We start from the raw sequence: 14,848 nt of genomic DNA, 5'->3' as shown, positions 1-14,848 counted from the left end.
GCTTTTCTCTCTTTCTCTCTCTTCCCACGCCACACCCTTCTACAACCCACTCCGGACCTGCCGGTATCCACCCCAGAACCGCTTCTCCCTCTCCACCAGCACCCTGTCCTTCCTGTCTTCCTCCCCCTCCCGGACAACCCCAACCCTCCCCTCACCAGCCCCCACAGCGCACACAACAACACCCAATCTCGTCTTCCTCTCCGTCCCGCCTCCCACAATCCACCTCTTCTCTCCCCCACCACCAGTCTTCAACCCCATCCTCTCCTTTCCAGCTCCCCGCCCCCGCTGGACCCCACAGACCTTCTGCATCTTCCGCACCCCCGCCGCCTCCCTGGCTCCCATCACCTGCCAGCTCCTCGCGCCCTCGTAGCCGCGCATAAGCGCGTAGTCGTCGTGGATCCGTGCGTTGATGCCGGCGAGCCCGCGCTGGCGCTGGGCGATCTCTTTCTTGCTGAGCGGGCGCTTGCGGCCGCGCCGTCCGGCGGCAGCGGCTTTCCATAGCGGGAGCACGTCGTTGAGTAGCGCGGAACGCGCTTGCTGGGGGTAGGTGGAGAGTTCTGTGCCGTCGCCGAGGAGGAGTGGCGGGCGGGGAGAGAGAGTGCCGGTGCGTGGTGAGGTGGTCATGTTGGATGCTGGCCAGCAGCAAGGGTGCAGTAGGAGATGTGATGATGTAGATGCTGGCCTGCAGCAAGATGTGGAGATGTGGATGTTGTAGGATGGTAGGATGGTAGAGAGATGTTGTGGGGATAAGGAGAGGATGGAAGAAGGGGGCGGGAGACAGCATTTTGTGAGGTACGGGGACAATAGGATGCTGAATAGGGATTGCTATTATCTGGTGGATGTTGCGTGGATAAGGAGGTTGCTATTGTATGTATTCAGCGCGGAGTAGGGCGGAGGGTTGTTGGGGTTAGAGTGAAGTGAAAGGTAGGGAGTGGTGGTATTGTACGACAGCACAATAGCGTGGGAGGTAGAAATTGAGAAATGGATCATGGAAATCGGAGCCTGGTGTGCTGCAGCACCTAATCCGCATTCCGCACAGACAGTGTGGTGGAAGATAGGACTAGTTAGGTAACGGGGAGCCTGATGTACCTCAGTACCCTATCGACTGTCCGCTGTCTACAATGTTCTCCCAGTGCAATTATGTGCAGTTATCTACTACTAGTCAAAAACAAGCTACCCCATGTCGCCACATTATTCGCTTCTCAGCTATTTTGCGGTTAGGAACGTTATACAGAAGACGGTGGGAACGTACGCTGCGGCGTCCGTACCTGTTTGCTCTACGGTGTACTCTGGGGAGCTTCCTTTCAAGATCTTCAATAGCCGGGAAAACCAAGGTAATGCTAACACGTTTCTTTTAGATAAAAAAGTCTTCGTCTTCCTCTTCCTCGGACTCTGACCTGTCCGAATACTCTTCCGGCGACTTTCCCTTCCTTAAGTCACAAGCGATGCGTGTCTTTACGCTATCGTAGTGCGGCGATTTCGGATCCTTGCATGCAGCGAGCAGGCACTCTGTCCATTGGGCACGCGGCAGGTCGAGCAACACTTCAAGCCGGGCCTGAAGAGGACTCGCTTGTGATGAGAATGTCCATTCCCAGTTGCAGGCGATTATAGAGCCCCTGCTCTTCAGTTTCCTACAGGCTGGGCGAATGATTTCGAGGAAACTGAAAAGATATGCTGGCCTGATCTCTCTCAGGTCAAATGTGACTTTGGGGAAATTTTTCGTCTGCGGAAAGGGAGCGTCAAGCAAGAAACGAGAGACCCAGTTAGCGTAAGGTTGCGGTATCTTCGTACCGCTCACATGATGGGGATAAATCGGGAAGATGATTGTGCTAAGGTAGTCGGTTGGGGCGAGACCAAGGTCGAAGAAGTCGCTGGTGAGCCTGCGACCTCGGGAAGCCCTACCTGCATCTACGACGGCGGGTACGATTCTGTAGAAAACGGCTCCTGCTTCTTCAGCGGCTTCTTGTCCAACAAACTCGGGCAAGACGAAATGAGGCCAACTATTTGCGTAGGAGTTCCACGGGTCATAATTCGGGCCATACTTCTGGAGTTCATCATTCCAGCAGAGCTCGTAGATAAGATCTCGGATCTCGCGCGGTAGCTTCTCGTTAATCGCATGCGCGAGCGTGGGCGACTCCGCCTTGGAGCAGGAAACCGCGGCGTCTTCCAAGAGCCTGGAGGAGTAATAAATTAGGTTCGCTTCAATTCATGTAGACGCCAGCTTGGCATACTTGTCTGCGGAATCGAGCGCTTCTTTCGCATCGTCCTGGTGTTTCCACAGTTCTTTCAACTGGGCCTCCAACCGGGCCCTTTCCGCTATAATCTTATCTAGTCTTCATAAAGCGTTAGCTTGCGAGCTGGCAGCACTCTTAGAAATTACCCACTTCGCCTTCGCTTCATTGTGCTTGGATTTGACTCTGCACAAGTTTTGGTTAGGTAGAAGTTGGCATCTTGTGTTGTAAATGTGGTGACTGACTTGCAGAGACGTTGTCGTGACGCCACGCGTTCTTCTTCCAGAGTCAAAGGACCGTATTGCGCCATTGTCTCTGAGTGAGCAAGGGCGCGAGGGAGCTTAAAGGTACAGGTTGTTTAATGTGTCGAAGGGTGTTGAAGGGGATGTTGGGAGGCTAGAGAACGGGCGAGGTCAGCCCCGCACCTTCTCCCGCCGAGAACGCAGAGTGTTATGAAGTACAACAATCTGTTCTACGAGCGGTACGATTATTGGCATGAATTACGAATCAATCACACCATTTCCGAGACACTTCAGACGAATTGTGTAAGCGCGTATGAATTCACGTTACTATGGAAATAGCAAGCATCCTTCGCAACGCGCTAAACCAGAGACATAAACTCCAAGACATATACTATGTTACCGAACTTTGCTTGCTCGGGAAGCTAGTTTCCTTTGCTTTGCAATATCAGCCTGCATCAGAAAGATTGCCCTCCCAGATTATAGGGGCCGTAGGCCAGGTAAGCCTCCTCTTCCATCGTATGGGAATACCAGCAGTCGGGGAAATAGGTACAGGAGTACCCCCATCGGCATGGATCGGGGGTTCGCATTTCGCGGAAGCTGAACTCATGAAGATAATCATCGAGATAGTGGAGCGTGAAAAGGTTCCCCCCAAGGTTCGTGTACCTCCTAGCAAGACAGTGCTTCCACGACCAAAGCTGGAACGGAAATCCCCTCCTCTGTATTTTTTCCACTGTTGGATGAAAGTCGAGGTCGCCAGAGAGAAGCACGAAGCCGGCTTTAATTCCGGCTGCTTGGTCATCAGCTGCCTGTTCGACCATGTCGGCGACGATATTTGTGTCAACTCTTTTTTCTTTCCCAGTCACTCCCTGTCGATCGTATGTCTCCACATGCACATTGTGGGCCCTCATAGCATCCCAAAGCGAATCGCTGTTGGGAGGGGTGGACCCATACAAGTTAACATAGACCTCAAAGGGCTCTCCGTCGGGCGCGAACATGGATTCCCTGTGGAGGACCTTCCCTAGTTTACCAAAGTCGATTCGCCAGAACGGGTCAATGGCAGCGCCGGTCTGTTCGGCATGTGCCTTTTTCCCTTCGATGAAAATGTTGGAATTGTCAATGTAGATGCGTAAGACTCGCTTCTGCGGGCTGGACGGGGCCACGTTGGTAGAAGAAGGGGACATGGTCGCGTTCAGAGCATGCGAAGTGATGGGTCTTTGGCGTACGTCAAGCAGAAACCTGTGTCAACACTATTAGAGAAGGAACAAACGTGTTTGGAGAGGCGAGCGACAGAAAAACGAAAGCGGCTGAGTGATGAAGGGTGGCGAAAGGGCGATCGGCATTCAAGTACCTCTGGATTGAAATTTTCGCAAATATTTGTAAACGAGAAGTCGAAGAACTTAGCCTCGGCTCCGTTATGGTCTTAATTCGCCTGGGAGAGTCTTCCCACTGACTGAAGTGAAGAGTAGGAGCGTTGAAGTCGTTCAGATGGGGGGGGAAAGACACGATGGGTTGAGTTCTCCGAGGAGATGAGGTAAAATTTGTAGGGCAAAGAGGAGGATATAACCAAGATCTTCTGCTAGAGGCAGACCTCGTTAGGTCATTTGACCTCTTCGGCGTTGATTCTCTCTTATGTACTTGGCTACGCCATCAGGCTGAGCCATCTAGCTGTCGTCCCACTACACCTCCAACCGTCATTGGTAGCCTCGCTACCGCGCCCCATAAGCAGAAGCGCTTCAGTGGTTTTGAGGCATACTAAATTTACGTATTATAGAGGTTCCGTGGCTAGGAAGATTGCAGTTGCAAGCCCTATTGGGTGCCCGCCGTCGCCCTCTTCTGTTGCAATAGAAAAGAAATTCAAATGTCGCCAACAAGTTGCCGGTATTTCAGCCTTTACATGCAGAGAGGCCCAAGAAATGAGCGTGGGGCTAGACTCAAGAGCTATGGCGCCCATGGCTACAGCCTACTCGATGTTAAAAATGGATTTTGCAGCCCATTTCCTATCATTGGAAACTATTACCTATGGAGCCCGGTTTTCACATTGATATACCAGGGTCCGAAATGCTATTTATAATGAGAAGTGTGGGACAGGCTCAGGGTTTTCTGACTATAGAACACAGGCTTTGCTCTTCCTACTACTCCACAGCCCCTGAGGAGCATCTACACACTTGACTACTGGCTGAATATGTTACTCCGTACTCCAGACGACTCTGGTGCTCACCCATTGCTCAATCCTGGATGATCAGTGCTCATGTCTGCTAACTCAATCAGTACACCGTTTAAAGACAGGTGTGACGCTAGACAAATTGGATTGAAGGCTGTTGGACGATAAGAATCTCATTTTTACAGGGAGCCCTCTACTGCAATAGGTAACGCAACTCTTTCGAGAGCGTCAGAAGCTAAGAAATGAGCATGGAAATAGAAAGATGGGGCATTCCTCTTTGCTATAAGCTTGTTCGAACTTACATGCAGCTGAGTAATGAAGTAAAAGCACACTGCCACCACCGCGAGAAAGTATGCGTCCTTCGATCTATTTAATGATGAGACGCACCTGATCTGCAAATCGGAACGGATTCGGCAGCAATAGAAGGACCACCTGACACTCGTTTGAGCACGACGATACTAGAGGCAAGTAACGCCCAAGGAACCGCCAGCTTCACGAAACAAGGTGATCATGCTCCCGACGCGCAGCTGCTCGCAGGTCCCTAGATCGATACACACCACTCCGTTTGCGGTCGGGCTGCTCTTCTGCCGCTCGTTGACCCTCCCTTACACCACTATCCCAGCATTCCTCCCTTCTTCTACCGTCCCGCCTTGCCTCTTCATTTCAGCCTTGGTCTCCTTCTCATGTTTCCGCTTCACCAGCATCAACATCACACTATTATACAGCAGAAACAACGCAGCCGCCACCACCGAACTCACCGCCGTAACAATAATCGTCGCTTTCGCAGTGACAGAGTATTGACCTAATACGCACAATCAGTATCTCTGCAATCTCCACAGAAAGCCACTGTGTGCTGCCTGCTTACCATCCTGCGCAGAGTAAATATTAACCAGCGTAGAAATCAACCCCGCGATACTATTCATCAATGCGGGGAGAAATATCCGATTGATCACCCAGACATAGTTCTTCCGATGCGTCCACCACAGCCAAAGGCATCCGATGACGCCGACCCCGCACGCGAAGGCGGCGACGTAGAGGAGCGGCACGTTGCGCACTGTCTCGAGAGCGTGGGCTTTCAGCGCTGAATTGGCTTCCTTGTCTAGATCTTCGTCTGTCTGGAGCTTGTTGAATGTCGCGGGGAAGACGATGTAGCCTGCGAGGAGGATCCAGGTGAAGAAGGAGGCGAGGATGTTGTGCAGCCTGGGGACGTTGTCGAGCTCGAGGAGCATGTCGATGTAGCGCGTTTGCGCTGTGGTTCGGCGTCGTTGGAGGCCTGGTCGTGAGGGCTTGCTGGTATCTCTCGTCGAGGCAGTGGGCCTGCTGTGCTGCTTGTCTGAGGGGTTGCGCTTTATTTGCGAGGGTGCTCGTTGTGGTTCTTGGATTCGCGTAGATAGCGTGCGCGTCGGACTCGGCTTCGTGGGTGACAAAATGGTCACGCTGTCTTTCCTTTCCACATCCTCCTTCTGCTTGGTGTCGGCTGTCCCTTGGGAGCTCCTCGACTCCTGCACCGTGGGCAGCTTTCCTGGACCGCCTTTCGTCGAGGAGGAAAAGAACGCCATGTTGAAAGTCACATTCAACGGTTTGACGGATTTCGAGAAAAGACTGAGCAACGTAGACTTGAGAGAAGAACAACTACTTCAACTCTCGCTTCAAAACCAAGAACAACAGCCCTACCGTCCCATCACCTACATATACACGCCATTCCGCAAGGTCGGCACTATTTCGCCCCTCTCCCAGCTTGCAGGTCTCAAAACCGGTTGTTCCTGACCAACCGCCCTCTCTCGCCACCAGATTCCCCGGATAACGGCCGCTTCGGCCCATTGACAGCTGCCACGAGCTGTCGGCTATCGGGAGTCGGGCCTTGTTTCGTGATGGCGAAGTCCTGCGGTGGTGTTTGGCGGTTGGTGGTTGGCGGGCTGTGGATGCAGGGATGAGGGCGTCGATCGCTTGCGTCATTGCGCTGGGCCTGCGAAGTCATGCATCTTTGGGGGAAGGAGATACCGAGGGAGGAGAACTATAGGTTAGCGGTGGCTTGAGGTTTGAAGCAGGTTTGTGTAACATCAGAAAGAAAAGCTGTGAAGATACAAGATCGATGCCGCCCCAGACCTGACCAAGCCCATACACGTGACACTTACTCCTCCGGTCCAAACCCAATCTCCAGTTATACACCAAGCCCTCAGCTATCCACCTCATCTCCCCAGCCTTGTGATCGATCTGTCCTCTGGCAGCCACACGCGCCAGGCTTGCGAACAAAACCGCAGCCGCAGCACCACCGTGTCCTATTAATCTACTTCGCGTGACTGGGCGGGGGCCCGACCCCGGCAGGTTAATCTGGAAGGCCGGAAAAATTTTGCGGCAGCGTCTCAACTTGCCGCTCCAGGCAAGCTTCGAGAAGAAGAGGACAGAGAAGCATGAACGCTTTTGCTAAGACGTGAAATTGAAATTGGAGGATGTGGGTATATGTATATAGGAAGGGAGCTATGCTGTGTGAATAAAAGTTTGAAGCCGTCCTCTCCTCTGCAGGTCTCAGGCTTTGTTTGCTTGCTTTCTTCGAACTTTTTCTGAGGTTCTGCTATTGCTGCAATTGTTGCTTCATAGAGTAGTGTTACCTGCATTTCTTCTCAATTGAACGAACGCAAGGAGGATAGCAATCCACCATGAGACTCCTCACCCTCCTCTCCCCCGCGCTCCTCGCCGCAACCGCCTTCGCCTCTGAATCCGACGTCCCATCCTCCGTCTCCAGCGGCGAAGTTCCCTCCCCCGCAACGCCGTCCTCGTCCGCCGCACCGGAGGAGCCCACCCCTATCGGCCAACTGTACACCGCGCAATGGAAAGACGCCGATATCCCGGCGTCCCAACGCAAATGCGTCTCAAAATCCACCTACAAAGCCGGCATCTACAAGCTCGGTGAAATGTATCCTGCGCTGAAGACCTGGGCGCCGCAGCTCAAGGTCTTCTACCACAAGCAGCACTACGAGGGCACCTGGGAAGGGGTTGATCATCATGGGACGGATAGGGAGCTGCTGAAGATGGACTATGAGGAGCTGCCGTTTGGAGTGCGGGAGTGGATTACGCGGAATCCGAAGCAGAGGCATTATAGTGTGCAGGATGAGGTGGTTTTCTTTGCGCCGGGCGCGATTTATCCGGTGTTACCGCTGTGGGTGGAGGAGCCCGAGGGTGAGACGATTGGAGAGTGTGAAGGTATGTATAGTATAATTCGTGGGGGAGAGATGTGGTATGGAGAGCTAGGGCTAATGCGTGAGCAGGTGTCTTTGAGGATCTTGAGAATTACTCGCCGACGACCAAGGATGGTGTTGTGCTCGGGAAGGTGTCGCATGAGGCCAAGGGCAAGCACGAAGTCGAATTCACCGTCGAAGCGTTCCAGATCAAGCAGACAGCCGGGGACCAGAAGCGCGACGAGTTGTAGATTCCACAATCGTAGATCCACCTCTCTTCATCCAAAATCAGCTATCCGGGTATCCAGCGGGGCGTTCATAGAGAATAATTCAAGCATCCTTTTTGTTCTTCCGCTCCAGAGCCTTCCTCTTCCTTAGCCTCCTCGTGTTTTTCGCATGCATAATCGCAGATACCATGTTGAAGAAGAATATAACGCAGAAGATAAACGCGATCAAGGCCAGCACGGCGGCCACGCTAACGATGGAGAAGACGACGAAGCCGTAGCATGTGCGGCGGAAGAGGTCGTTGCCTTGCAAGGGGTCCACGCCTGCGCCGACCTGCATCGCGGACAGCACCAGGGAGAAGAAAACGAAGACGACGAGGACCCAGCTGAATTTGCGCTGGAAGAATGCGACGTAGCGATTGTAGCCGTAGAGGTAGCCTCGGACGAAATGCGTGTGCGCGTAGCGTATGCGGTAGATGGAATTGATCCTGCCCAGGCGCAGATCGCCGAAATGGTACCGCTTGTTGACCTGATCGAGCGCGTTCACGTCGACATGCTTAACGAAGTCGGTGACAAACTCCTTCCACCAATGCCAGGTGATAAAGCTGGGCAGGAGGTTCATTTCATGAGCCATTTTGTGATCGACCGGCGTCGTCAGCAACCACACGTAGGAGAGGAGGAAGCCGCACGCCGCGCCGTGCAAGTATGGGTTGTCGCAAATCCACTGCTGCCAGAATTCGTAGCCTAGCATCCATTCCGGCAGCGGCTTCAGCATCAGCTTGTTTGAAAACTTGAGCAGGTGCAGATCGTGGTTCTGCGCATACACAACTTCAAACCCCTCCATCTTGTATCGGTGCAGCGGTCGGGCGCGCATCGGCCGTCCGGCCATCCAGAGGTGCCCATGGATGCGGTTCAGACGCGTGAGATCCAGATCGTATTCTAGGAAGCTCTTGATGTCGTCATTCGCTAGGTAGCAATTGTTATTTTTACCGGCTATCGTAGGCAACGAGTCGAGCGGTGTGAGTGGGAGGTTGCTTGCGCTGTCGAGAGTGGGCTGCTGACTGGTATCGCCGTTTGATGCTGATACTGTGGATTGGGACAATGATCGAGGGAGAGATGGCTTGGGAGGAATAGGGCGGGCGGTGAAGGGAGGCCTCAGGGCAAGGTCCTGTAATCGTCGTGGTCAGCGGGGTGTCGTTCTCATAGTAGCTCTCAGCTTGCATGCCAGGGGAAGCTTCAGCATACCGTCTTCTCGTTCTCGGCCATAGCGAACGTGCGCGGATGATCGCGAATACGCGCTCGTGTCCGGCCATGGGGGGAGCAGATCGGTTTTTGTCTGCAGCACGAGGCTGAGCATCGCACGCGGGTGCCCCATGATGCGGGAAGCCGGCCAGGCACCAAACAGGGGAGCGAATCGATGTGGGGGCTGAATTGCTTGCTTTCCGGAACGGATCGGATGGGAATATCTCATTTTCCATCCGAAACTGCACGATTGATTGGATGCTCGTAAGCCACTTGCTATTAATGTCTCGAAAGGGAGTCTCAGCTCACATCACCCAAGAATTCACGTGGGCAGGATCGCGTTGAGGGAGAAACTTGGATGGTAATTTATACGAAGATACGACCGTGACTCCATCCGGTTTTCCTCCTCTAATACCACCATTACCAATCGCATTTTGGGCTATCCGATGCAGAAACCATGCCATGCCCACTATGCGCCGAAGCTTGCCAATCCTCCAAATGCCGCAACGATGCCAGCAATTACTTGACGTAGTTTGCCGGGAAACTGCCTCTCTGGCCTCGCAACTCGCCTTCCCACCAGTCTTGCGAGCTATTTGTCTTCTTCACCACCCGGATGCGGTCTCCCTCCCGGAAGCTAAGGTCACCCTCGCTGTGGGCGTCAAAGTCGTACATGGCTGTGACATACTCTCCGTGGAACGATCCAATCTTCTTTGGGGGTGGGGGTGGTGGTGGCTTCTTCTTCGCTGCTAGATTCGGAGACATGGCTGCTCCCGCGGAGCTCGATGAAGTCGTTGAAGCGATGCGTGGCCTACCGAAGTAGTCATCGTGACCATTCGTGCCAGTCGTGTTGGACGAAGCGTACGACGCAGCCGAAGTACGCCGGCCTAGGGGCTCCAAGGAAGGGCTCAAGCCGGGTGAGTGGGAGCCGATCCTCGGCGTTAAAGTATTGAGAGAGCCGTTTGAAGGCTTGCTTGCCAAGTTAACGGGCGGCTGACCATTCTCTGCATGCGGTGGCAGATTGTAACCAGGTCTTGGTGTCCTCACCGGCAGAGTGTTGACGGATTCGTTGCTGCTGACTCTCCTGCCGGGCATGACCTTGTTCCTGATTCCCAGCCCGGTCACCGTCTCTCCCTTGTCGGGCAGCCTCATAGGGTTATGAATCGCCTTGCCAGTCCTCAACATCTCAAGACTATTTTCAATCTCCTTTCGCAGTGGAGTAAACGCAGCATCCCAGATAGGTATGACTTCGTCAGGCTCAGGAGGCGGGTCAGGGTATCCCTGCTCGTGAGAGTACTGGTTCAGAACTGTGTAGAGATTTCCAATCAAGTTGTTCTGAAGTACGATCTGGTTCGCGAGTAGGTGGGGGAGGAGCGAGAAGGTGGCGGCATTGAGTCTAGGCAATTGGGTGCGAAGGGCCTCGTCTGCGTACTGGTACTCGTGGGTGGCCTTGGCGAGATCGGCCTCGTGCTTGTTCAAGGCAATGTTGTCGCGATCGGAGCGTGTCTTCTTCTTCTGGAGGGTTTCGGCGCGGCCCTTGTATCGCTCGTAGTCCACCTAGAGGCAGGCTTATTAGTAGTCGTCTTGCCATATTGGCAGCTATCCCTCACCTTTTTGTCCTCGCGCTTCTTGATTGCCTTCTTCATAGGCTTGAGCGAGTCCCTGGCTAACTTGGCCGGTATGATGAGCTTCTTCTCAATATCCTTGACTTCCTCCATCATGTCCGTCTTGAGCTCCGCAAAGGCTTCCTGCAGCTTAACGCAGCGCTCCAAGGTCGCCGGTGGGGTGTCCGCATGGTCGCGGGAGCCGAATTCTCCCCCCTTTGCGCCTAATGGTTTGTATAGGCTGTGCATGTGCTCGATGGAAGCGAGCTGGTGGTTGAGGATGTTGGTCCACGCGTCGCGCCATTGCTTTGCGGCCTCTTCGATCTGCGAGGGTTAGTGAGGGAGTCCATGTCGATTGTAAAGACGGATCTGTGAGTGAGCATGGGGAATAGGTGATGGGATTGTTCGCGAGGGGATGGGTCTCTGGCAGGGCGCACCCATCTGGCCGACCCCACCGGTTCCTGCTATTCACGCCGCCTGGCAATTCACGCTCGAATGGCAGGAGCAACACGTACCCTTTCCAGCATCTGGTCGGAATCATTGAAGTCGCGCAGCATGCCCTCAATGTCGGCTTCGTTGGGCGTCCGGGGCAGGAAGCGCCCAAAGGTCCGCTGCATGCGCTGCATGGCGGCGGCGGCGGCTGGCTGCAATTGCGGGCGACGTGAGGTGATAGCAGGTGGAGAGAGGTGTTCCTAGGTAGTCTAAATGTAAAGGAGCAGCGAGGCTAGCTGGCGCGGTGACAAGGCGCACGGAGTCCGCGTCTAACGGCCAACGGCGGCGATGGTGAAAGCTCGTGAGCAAACGGCGGGCATGGGGGCGCAGTAGCAGGCAGCAAGGCCCCGCGTTTCATCGCTCTGTTGTGCTGCTCACCCGGGGCTGAGTGGAACTGCTGCGGCTGCACGAGGCTCAAGTCGCATCCTTCGGCGCGACATTATTCGGTGGCGGGCTGTGCAATGGGTGCGCTTGCGCCTGGGCGGGAAAGGCCAGCTCGACCGTCGTGGGCCGTCAACGGGTCATGTGCTTTGGCGTTTAGGCCCGCCGCTGGGCTTGTCTACGTCGCGTCAACCCCTCCTCAACACCGCTTTTGGCACCATTGACGCCGCCCTCATGTCCTTCGACGGATCCACGACGCGTCGCAATCGCTTCCTGGCGCGATGACCGCACAGTTTCGCAGCACTCCACGACTCACCGCCATCCCCGCATCGCAGAACACCGCACCCGTCACCGAATTCCGATGCCTCTTCACGCACGATGTACGCCGGAAACAGAAGCGCTGGCAAGATGGCTACCTCAAGTTCCACACCTTCAATAACCGTGTCATGGTCTATGACACGTCGAGGAATTTTCTGGGCGATACATACTGGAAGGAGAGCAATGAGGTCCAAGAAGGCGACGCGCTCACGCTCGACAAGGGAGTCATGGTGGAGGTAGCAGATGCAATAGGCGTTACGCAGACGGACTTGACACCGCTCTTTGAGAAGAAGACGAAGGAGTCACCCCAGAGAAGCAATGCCGCACCCGCACAGCGACCGCCGTCCAAGCCCGCCCTTCCTGCGAATAACCCCCTCCGAGCCGGCTCTCAGTTGCGCCACAAATCTCTAAATACCCTGCTTGGGACACCCAGAGGCCCAATTGGCAAGGCAGTGCCTATAAAGTCGCCATTCGAGACAAAGCAACGCAAGGAGAACCGCTTTGCGGACGAGAGGGCCACCAAGAGGCAGAGGCTGTCCCATGAGCCTACACATCAGACAGCATCTAGTCCAGTGAGAGATGACGATGCCGCACCGAAAACAAATCTGCCACTGTGGGCGCGGACATCGGATGCGAAGGTCGCCCGGGCACCGCCGAAACCAATACGTCGCGGTGCTGCAGTCATCGCTCTGGACTCTGAGACCGACAATATCTCATCCGACATCACCCTGCCAAGCACTCCTCCCGGAATGAGCAAACCGAGGCCTAAGCCTAAAGCTACTTCGGCATCACTCAGCGACCAGGAAGTGGTAAGACAACCTCGCCCTCATACGACTCCCAAGTTGCCAAAAGGCAAGGTACCTGTTCCTCAGGTCAAGGCACAAGAGACGCCTCGACCACCGCCACAACCATCGTCCCCGCCCGTCAGTGCTTCAAATCGTCTTTCCAATGTCGACTTTGCCGTCCAGCCTGTACGGCAAATGCAAAAGGCGCCGCAGCAGGAATCGCGGAAGCAACCATTAAATGAACCGCAAAAGGAGCTGTCTCCGTCTCAGTCGCCGCCTCGAAACCCTAAAGCAAGGTCTCTACGTTTAGCCGCGGGTGTCAAACGCGGGATCTTGCTATGTCAAGCAGTGCCCCGACCGCGCGCGAAGGCACCGCCCACTGAGCCGATAGCGCGCCCGTTGAAAGTGGGGGCGAAGGCAAAGAAGAATCATGTTGGCAGGCCATCAACAGATGATCCTATTTCCTTGCTCACAGATGACGACGTCTTTGAGTTGCAGAATGATCCATCGGGATCTAGGGCCCTCTCCAATGAGGCGAAGGATCAGCAGACACCATCAGCAGCTACAATGGGAGAATCGGAGGATGTTGGAGTCGCGCAACACTCACCCAACCCATCATTCGATGCGTTCGACGATTTGGAACTTATACACGGCCTCATGGATCAACAGTTGATAGTCACGCCGCCCCCTCCAAGACCAATGTCTTCGCCACCACCGGAGGCAGCAGACCTAACGCCAGCTCCGGCTAAGAAAGCATCCAGCAGGAAGAAGAGAGGACATGAGGAGCTACCAGCTGTGGATCCTGTACCAAAAACTAAGAAGCCCAAAGCGGCGGTGGCGAAAGAACCCTCAGAGAAGCCGCAACCAAAGAAGAAACGAGCCCAAAAATCGCAAGCCCCTCGGAAAGGCTCACCTACTGTTGTACCTGCCGAAGCGCCTGCAAAGCAGCGACGGCAAGACGAACCCATATCGCTCATAGAACCATCAGAAGAACCCTCGCGCGACATATCCACCTCTATGTCTCCTAAAAAGGTCGCCCTCTCCACAGGCGGCTTCCAGAAGAAAGGCAAGCGTGCTCAACCCGGTCCCGTCAATGCCGAAGCCCCCGGACCGCGACCTATCACTATCGCATTACCACCGCATCCACTTCGCGCAAACAAATCCGGGCCCTTAATGAGCACTACTGAGCTCTCCGCTCTTCTACAAAAAACCCATAAACCCGTCAGGGTTGAGGACGACCCGATTGAGGATGGCACACAAGCAGACAAGAACCTTTCGCCAAATAGGAGTTTCCGGCGCTCCAGGAGTGAGAATGACGCTCCAATACCGTCCACGAGCGACGACTGGGCAAAACGCAATCTACCCAAGGCGTCTAAATCCGATAACGATGCCACTACCGCTGTGCAAGCACACCCAGAACCTCCGAAACCAAAGGCTGGCGGGTTAGCGGCCTTGATCAAGAAGACAGATCCACGGCGCAAATTCCAGCGGACACAGAGCCTGAATGTGAATACAAACGTGCCTACGGTTGAGGAAGTGGAAGTGGTAACACCACCAGCGGATGATGATGTTGGACCGTGGAGTACGGAGGCTTTTGACCTATTCGATTGGAGACCACCGGCGAAGGGAGACGAGGATGCGGGCATTGGATTATTTGTCGACAAGAGGTAGCTGATCTGTGGACGCACCGAAGGTGCTCCTAGACGACACGATTGAATGGACATATTCTTTTACTTCGCCAGACTTCTTCAGGGACATGAGGCGAAGTGCATTGCCTTTTCGTCTGTGGCGCAGAGCGATTGAGCATCATAGAAAGTAGGTAAGTCACGAAGCCATGGTTCTGCGCCTGATCTGATTTGCTTCGGAGCGCTCGAGACGAGCATGCGATGTCCGCCCTATAATTTGAACACTTGCCGTCGCCGTTGCCCTTTTACGCCTACATAAGGTTGGCCACGTTGTTTTTTTGTTGTTTTTTTTGATCCCGTCACTCCCAGT

At 54.4% G+C, this 14,848-nt stretch overlaps 8 protein-coding genes across 8 annotated transcripts; 2 read left to right on the top strand and 6 right to left on the bottom strand.

Annotated features, from left to right (window-relative positions):
- Nucleotides 1-39: 39 nt before the first annotated feature.
- Nucleotides 40-984, bottom strand: BU26DRAFT_596334 (uncharacterized protein). The gene has a single exon (XM_033834969.1). The coding sequence runs from the start codon at nt 782-784 to the stop codon at nt 152-154; it is 633 nt and encodes a 210-aa protein (XP_033683408.1). The 5' UTR covers nt 785-984; the 3' UTR covers nt 40-151.
- A 111-nt stretch (nt 985-1,095) lies between these two features.
- BU26DRAFT_551710 (uncharacterized protein) lies at nt 1,096-2,645 on the bottom strand. Its single transcript, XM_033832120.1, has 5 exons — nt 2,477-2,645; nt 2,385-2,417; nt 2,232-2,333; nt 1,253-2,174; nt 1,096-1,206 (listed from the first exon to the last, which is right to left on the bottom strand). The coding sequence occupies exons 1-4, from the start codon at nt 2,539-2,541 to the stop codon at nt 1,355-1,357; spliced, it is 1,020 nt and encodes a 339-aa protein (XP_033683407.1). The 5' UTR covers nt 2,542-2,645; the 3' UTR covers nt 1,096-1,206; nt 1,253-1,354.
- Nucleotides 2,646-2,928: 283 nt separating this feature from the next.
- BU26DRAFT_596330 (uncharacterized protein) lies at nt 2,929-3,794 on the bottom strand (the record flags this gene model as incomplete). Its single annotated transcript, XM_033834968.1, has 1 exon — nt 2,929-3,794. The coding sequence occupies exon 1, from the start codon at nt 3,652-3,654 to the stop codon at nt 2,929-2,931; it is 726 nt and encodes a 241-aa protein (XP_033683406.1). The 5' UTR covers nt 3,655-3,794.
- Nucleotides 3,795-5,239: 1,445 nt separating this feature from the next.
- Nucleotides 5,240-6,193, bottom strand: BU26DRAFT_427945 (uncharacterized protein; the record flags this gene model as incomplete). The annotated part of the gene is made up of 2 exons (XM_033823763.1): nt 5,240-5,436; nt 5,500-6,193. 2 exons carry the CDS (start codon nt 6,191-6,193, stop codon nt 5,240-5,242), a joined length of 891 nt encoding a protein of 296 aa, XP_033683405.1.
- A 1,212-nt stretch (nt 6,194-7,405) lies between these two features.
- Nucleotides 7,406-8,055, top strand: BU26DRAFT_387594 (uncharacterized protein; the record flags this gene model as incomplete). Its single annotated transcript, XM_033822667.1, has 2 exons — nt 7,406-7,835; nt 7,898-8,055. Coding segments are annotated over 2 exons (588 nt in total), but the record flags the coding sequence as incomplete, so codon positions are not given.
- Nucleotides 8,056-8,140: 85 nt separating this feature from the next.
- Nucleotides 8,141-9,300, bottom strand: BU26DRAFT_565796 (uncharacterized protein; the record flags this gene model as incomplete). Its single annotated transcript, XM_033833434.1, has 2 exons — nt 8,141-9,202; nt 9,280-9,300. The coding sequence occupies 2 exons, from the start codon at nt 9,298-9,300 to the stop codon at nt 8,141-8,143; spliced, it is 1,083 nt and encodes a 360-aa protein (XP_033683403.1).
- Nucleotides 9,301-9,618: 318 nt separating this feature from the next.
- Nucleotides 9,619-11,833, bottom strand: BU26DRAFT_520083 (uncharacterized protein). Its single transcript, XM_033829222.1, has 3 exons — nt 11,393-11,833; nt 10,884-11,201; nt 9,619-10,830 (listed from the first exon to the last, which is right to left on the bottom strand). The coding sequence occupies exons 1-3, from the start codon at nt 11,501-11,503 to the stop codon at nt 9,796-9,798; spliced, it is 1,464 nt and encodes a 487-aa protein (XP_033683402.1). The 5' UTR covers nt 11,504-11,833; the 3' UTR covers nt 9,619-9,795.
- Nucleotides 11,834-11,950: 117 nt separating this feature from the next.
- Nucleotides 11,951-14,570, top strand: BU26DRAFT_520082 (uncharacterized protein). The gene has a single exon (XM_033829221.1). It carries the CDS (start codon nt 12,032-12,034, stop codon nt 14,522-14,524), a length of 2,493 nt encoding a protein of 830 aa, XP_033683401.1. The 5' UTR covers nt 11,951-12,031; the 3' UTR covers nt 14,525-14,570.
- Nucleotides 14,571-14,848: the final 278 nt, after the last annotated feature.

This window comes from Trematosphaeria pertusa (assembly GCF_010094035.1).
Source record: "Trematosphaeria pertusa strain CBS 122368 unplaced genomic scaffold BU26scaffold_8, whole genome shotgun sequence".
Classification (NCBI taxonomy): domain Eukaryota; kingdom Fungi; phylum Ascomycota; class Dothideomycetes; order Pleosporales; family Trematosphaeriaceae; genus Trematosphaeria; species Trematosphaeria pertusa.
This window is presented reverse-complemented; position numbering and strand designations above follow the sequence as displayed.

What these genes read in the sequence shown, in the direction of transcription:
- BU26DRAFT_551710 (XM_033832120.1), bottom strand. Translation starts at nt 2,541, where the DNA reads ATGGCGCAATACGGTCCTTTGACTCTGGAAGAAGAACGCGTGGCGTCA. An exon ending in TCACGACAACGTCTCTGCAA is followed by an intron (nt 2,418 to 2,476) that starts GTCAGTCACCAC and finishes AAACTTGTGCAG; the next exon opens with AGTCAAATCCAAGCACAATG. An exon ending in GCGCTCGATTCCGCAGACAA is followed by an intron (nt 2,175 to 2,231) that starts GTATGCCAAGCT and finishes TTACTCCTCCAG; the next exon opens with GCTCTTGGAAGACGCCGCGG.
- BU26DRAFT_520083 (XM_033829222.1), bottom strand. Translation starts at nt 11,503, where the DNA reads ATGCAGCGCATGCAGCGGACCTTTGGGCGCTTCCTGCCCCGGACGCCC. An exon ending in CCGACCAGATGCTGGAAAGG is followed by an intron (nt 11,202 to 11,392) that starts GTACGTGTTGCT and finishes TAACCCTCGCAG; the next exon opens with ATCGAAGAGGCCGCAAAGCA. An exon ending in AGAAGCGCGAGGACAAAAAG is followed by an intron (nt 10,831 to 10,883) that starts GTGAGGGATAGC and finishes GCCTGCCTCTAG; the next exon opens with GTGGACTACGAGCGATACAA.
- BU26DRAFT_596334 (XM_033834969.1), bottom strand. Translation starts at nt 784, where the DNA reads ATGCTGTCTCCCGCCCCCTTCTTCCATCCTCTCCTTATCCCCACAACA.
- BU26DRAFT_520082 (XM_033829221.1), top strand. Translation starts at nt 12,032, where the DNA reads ATGACCGCACAGTTTCGCAGCACTCCACGACTCACCGCCATCCCCGCA.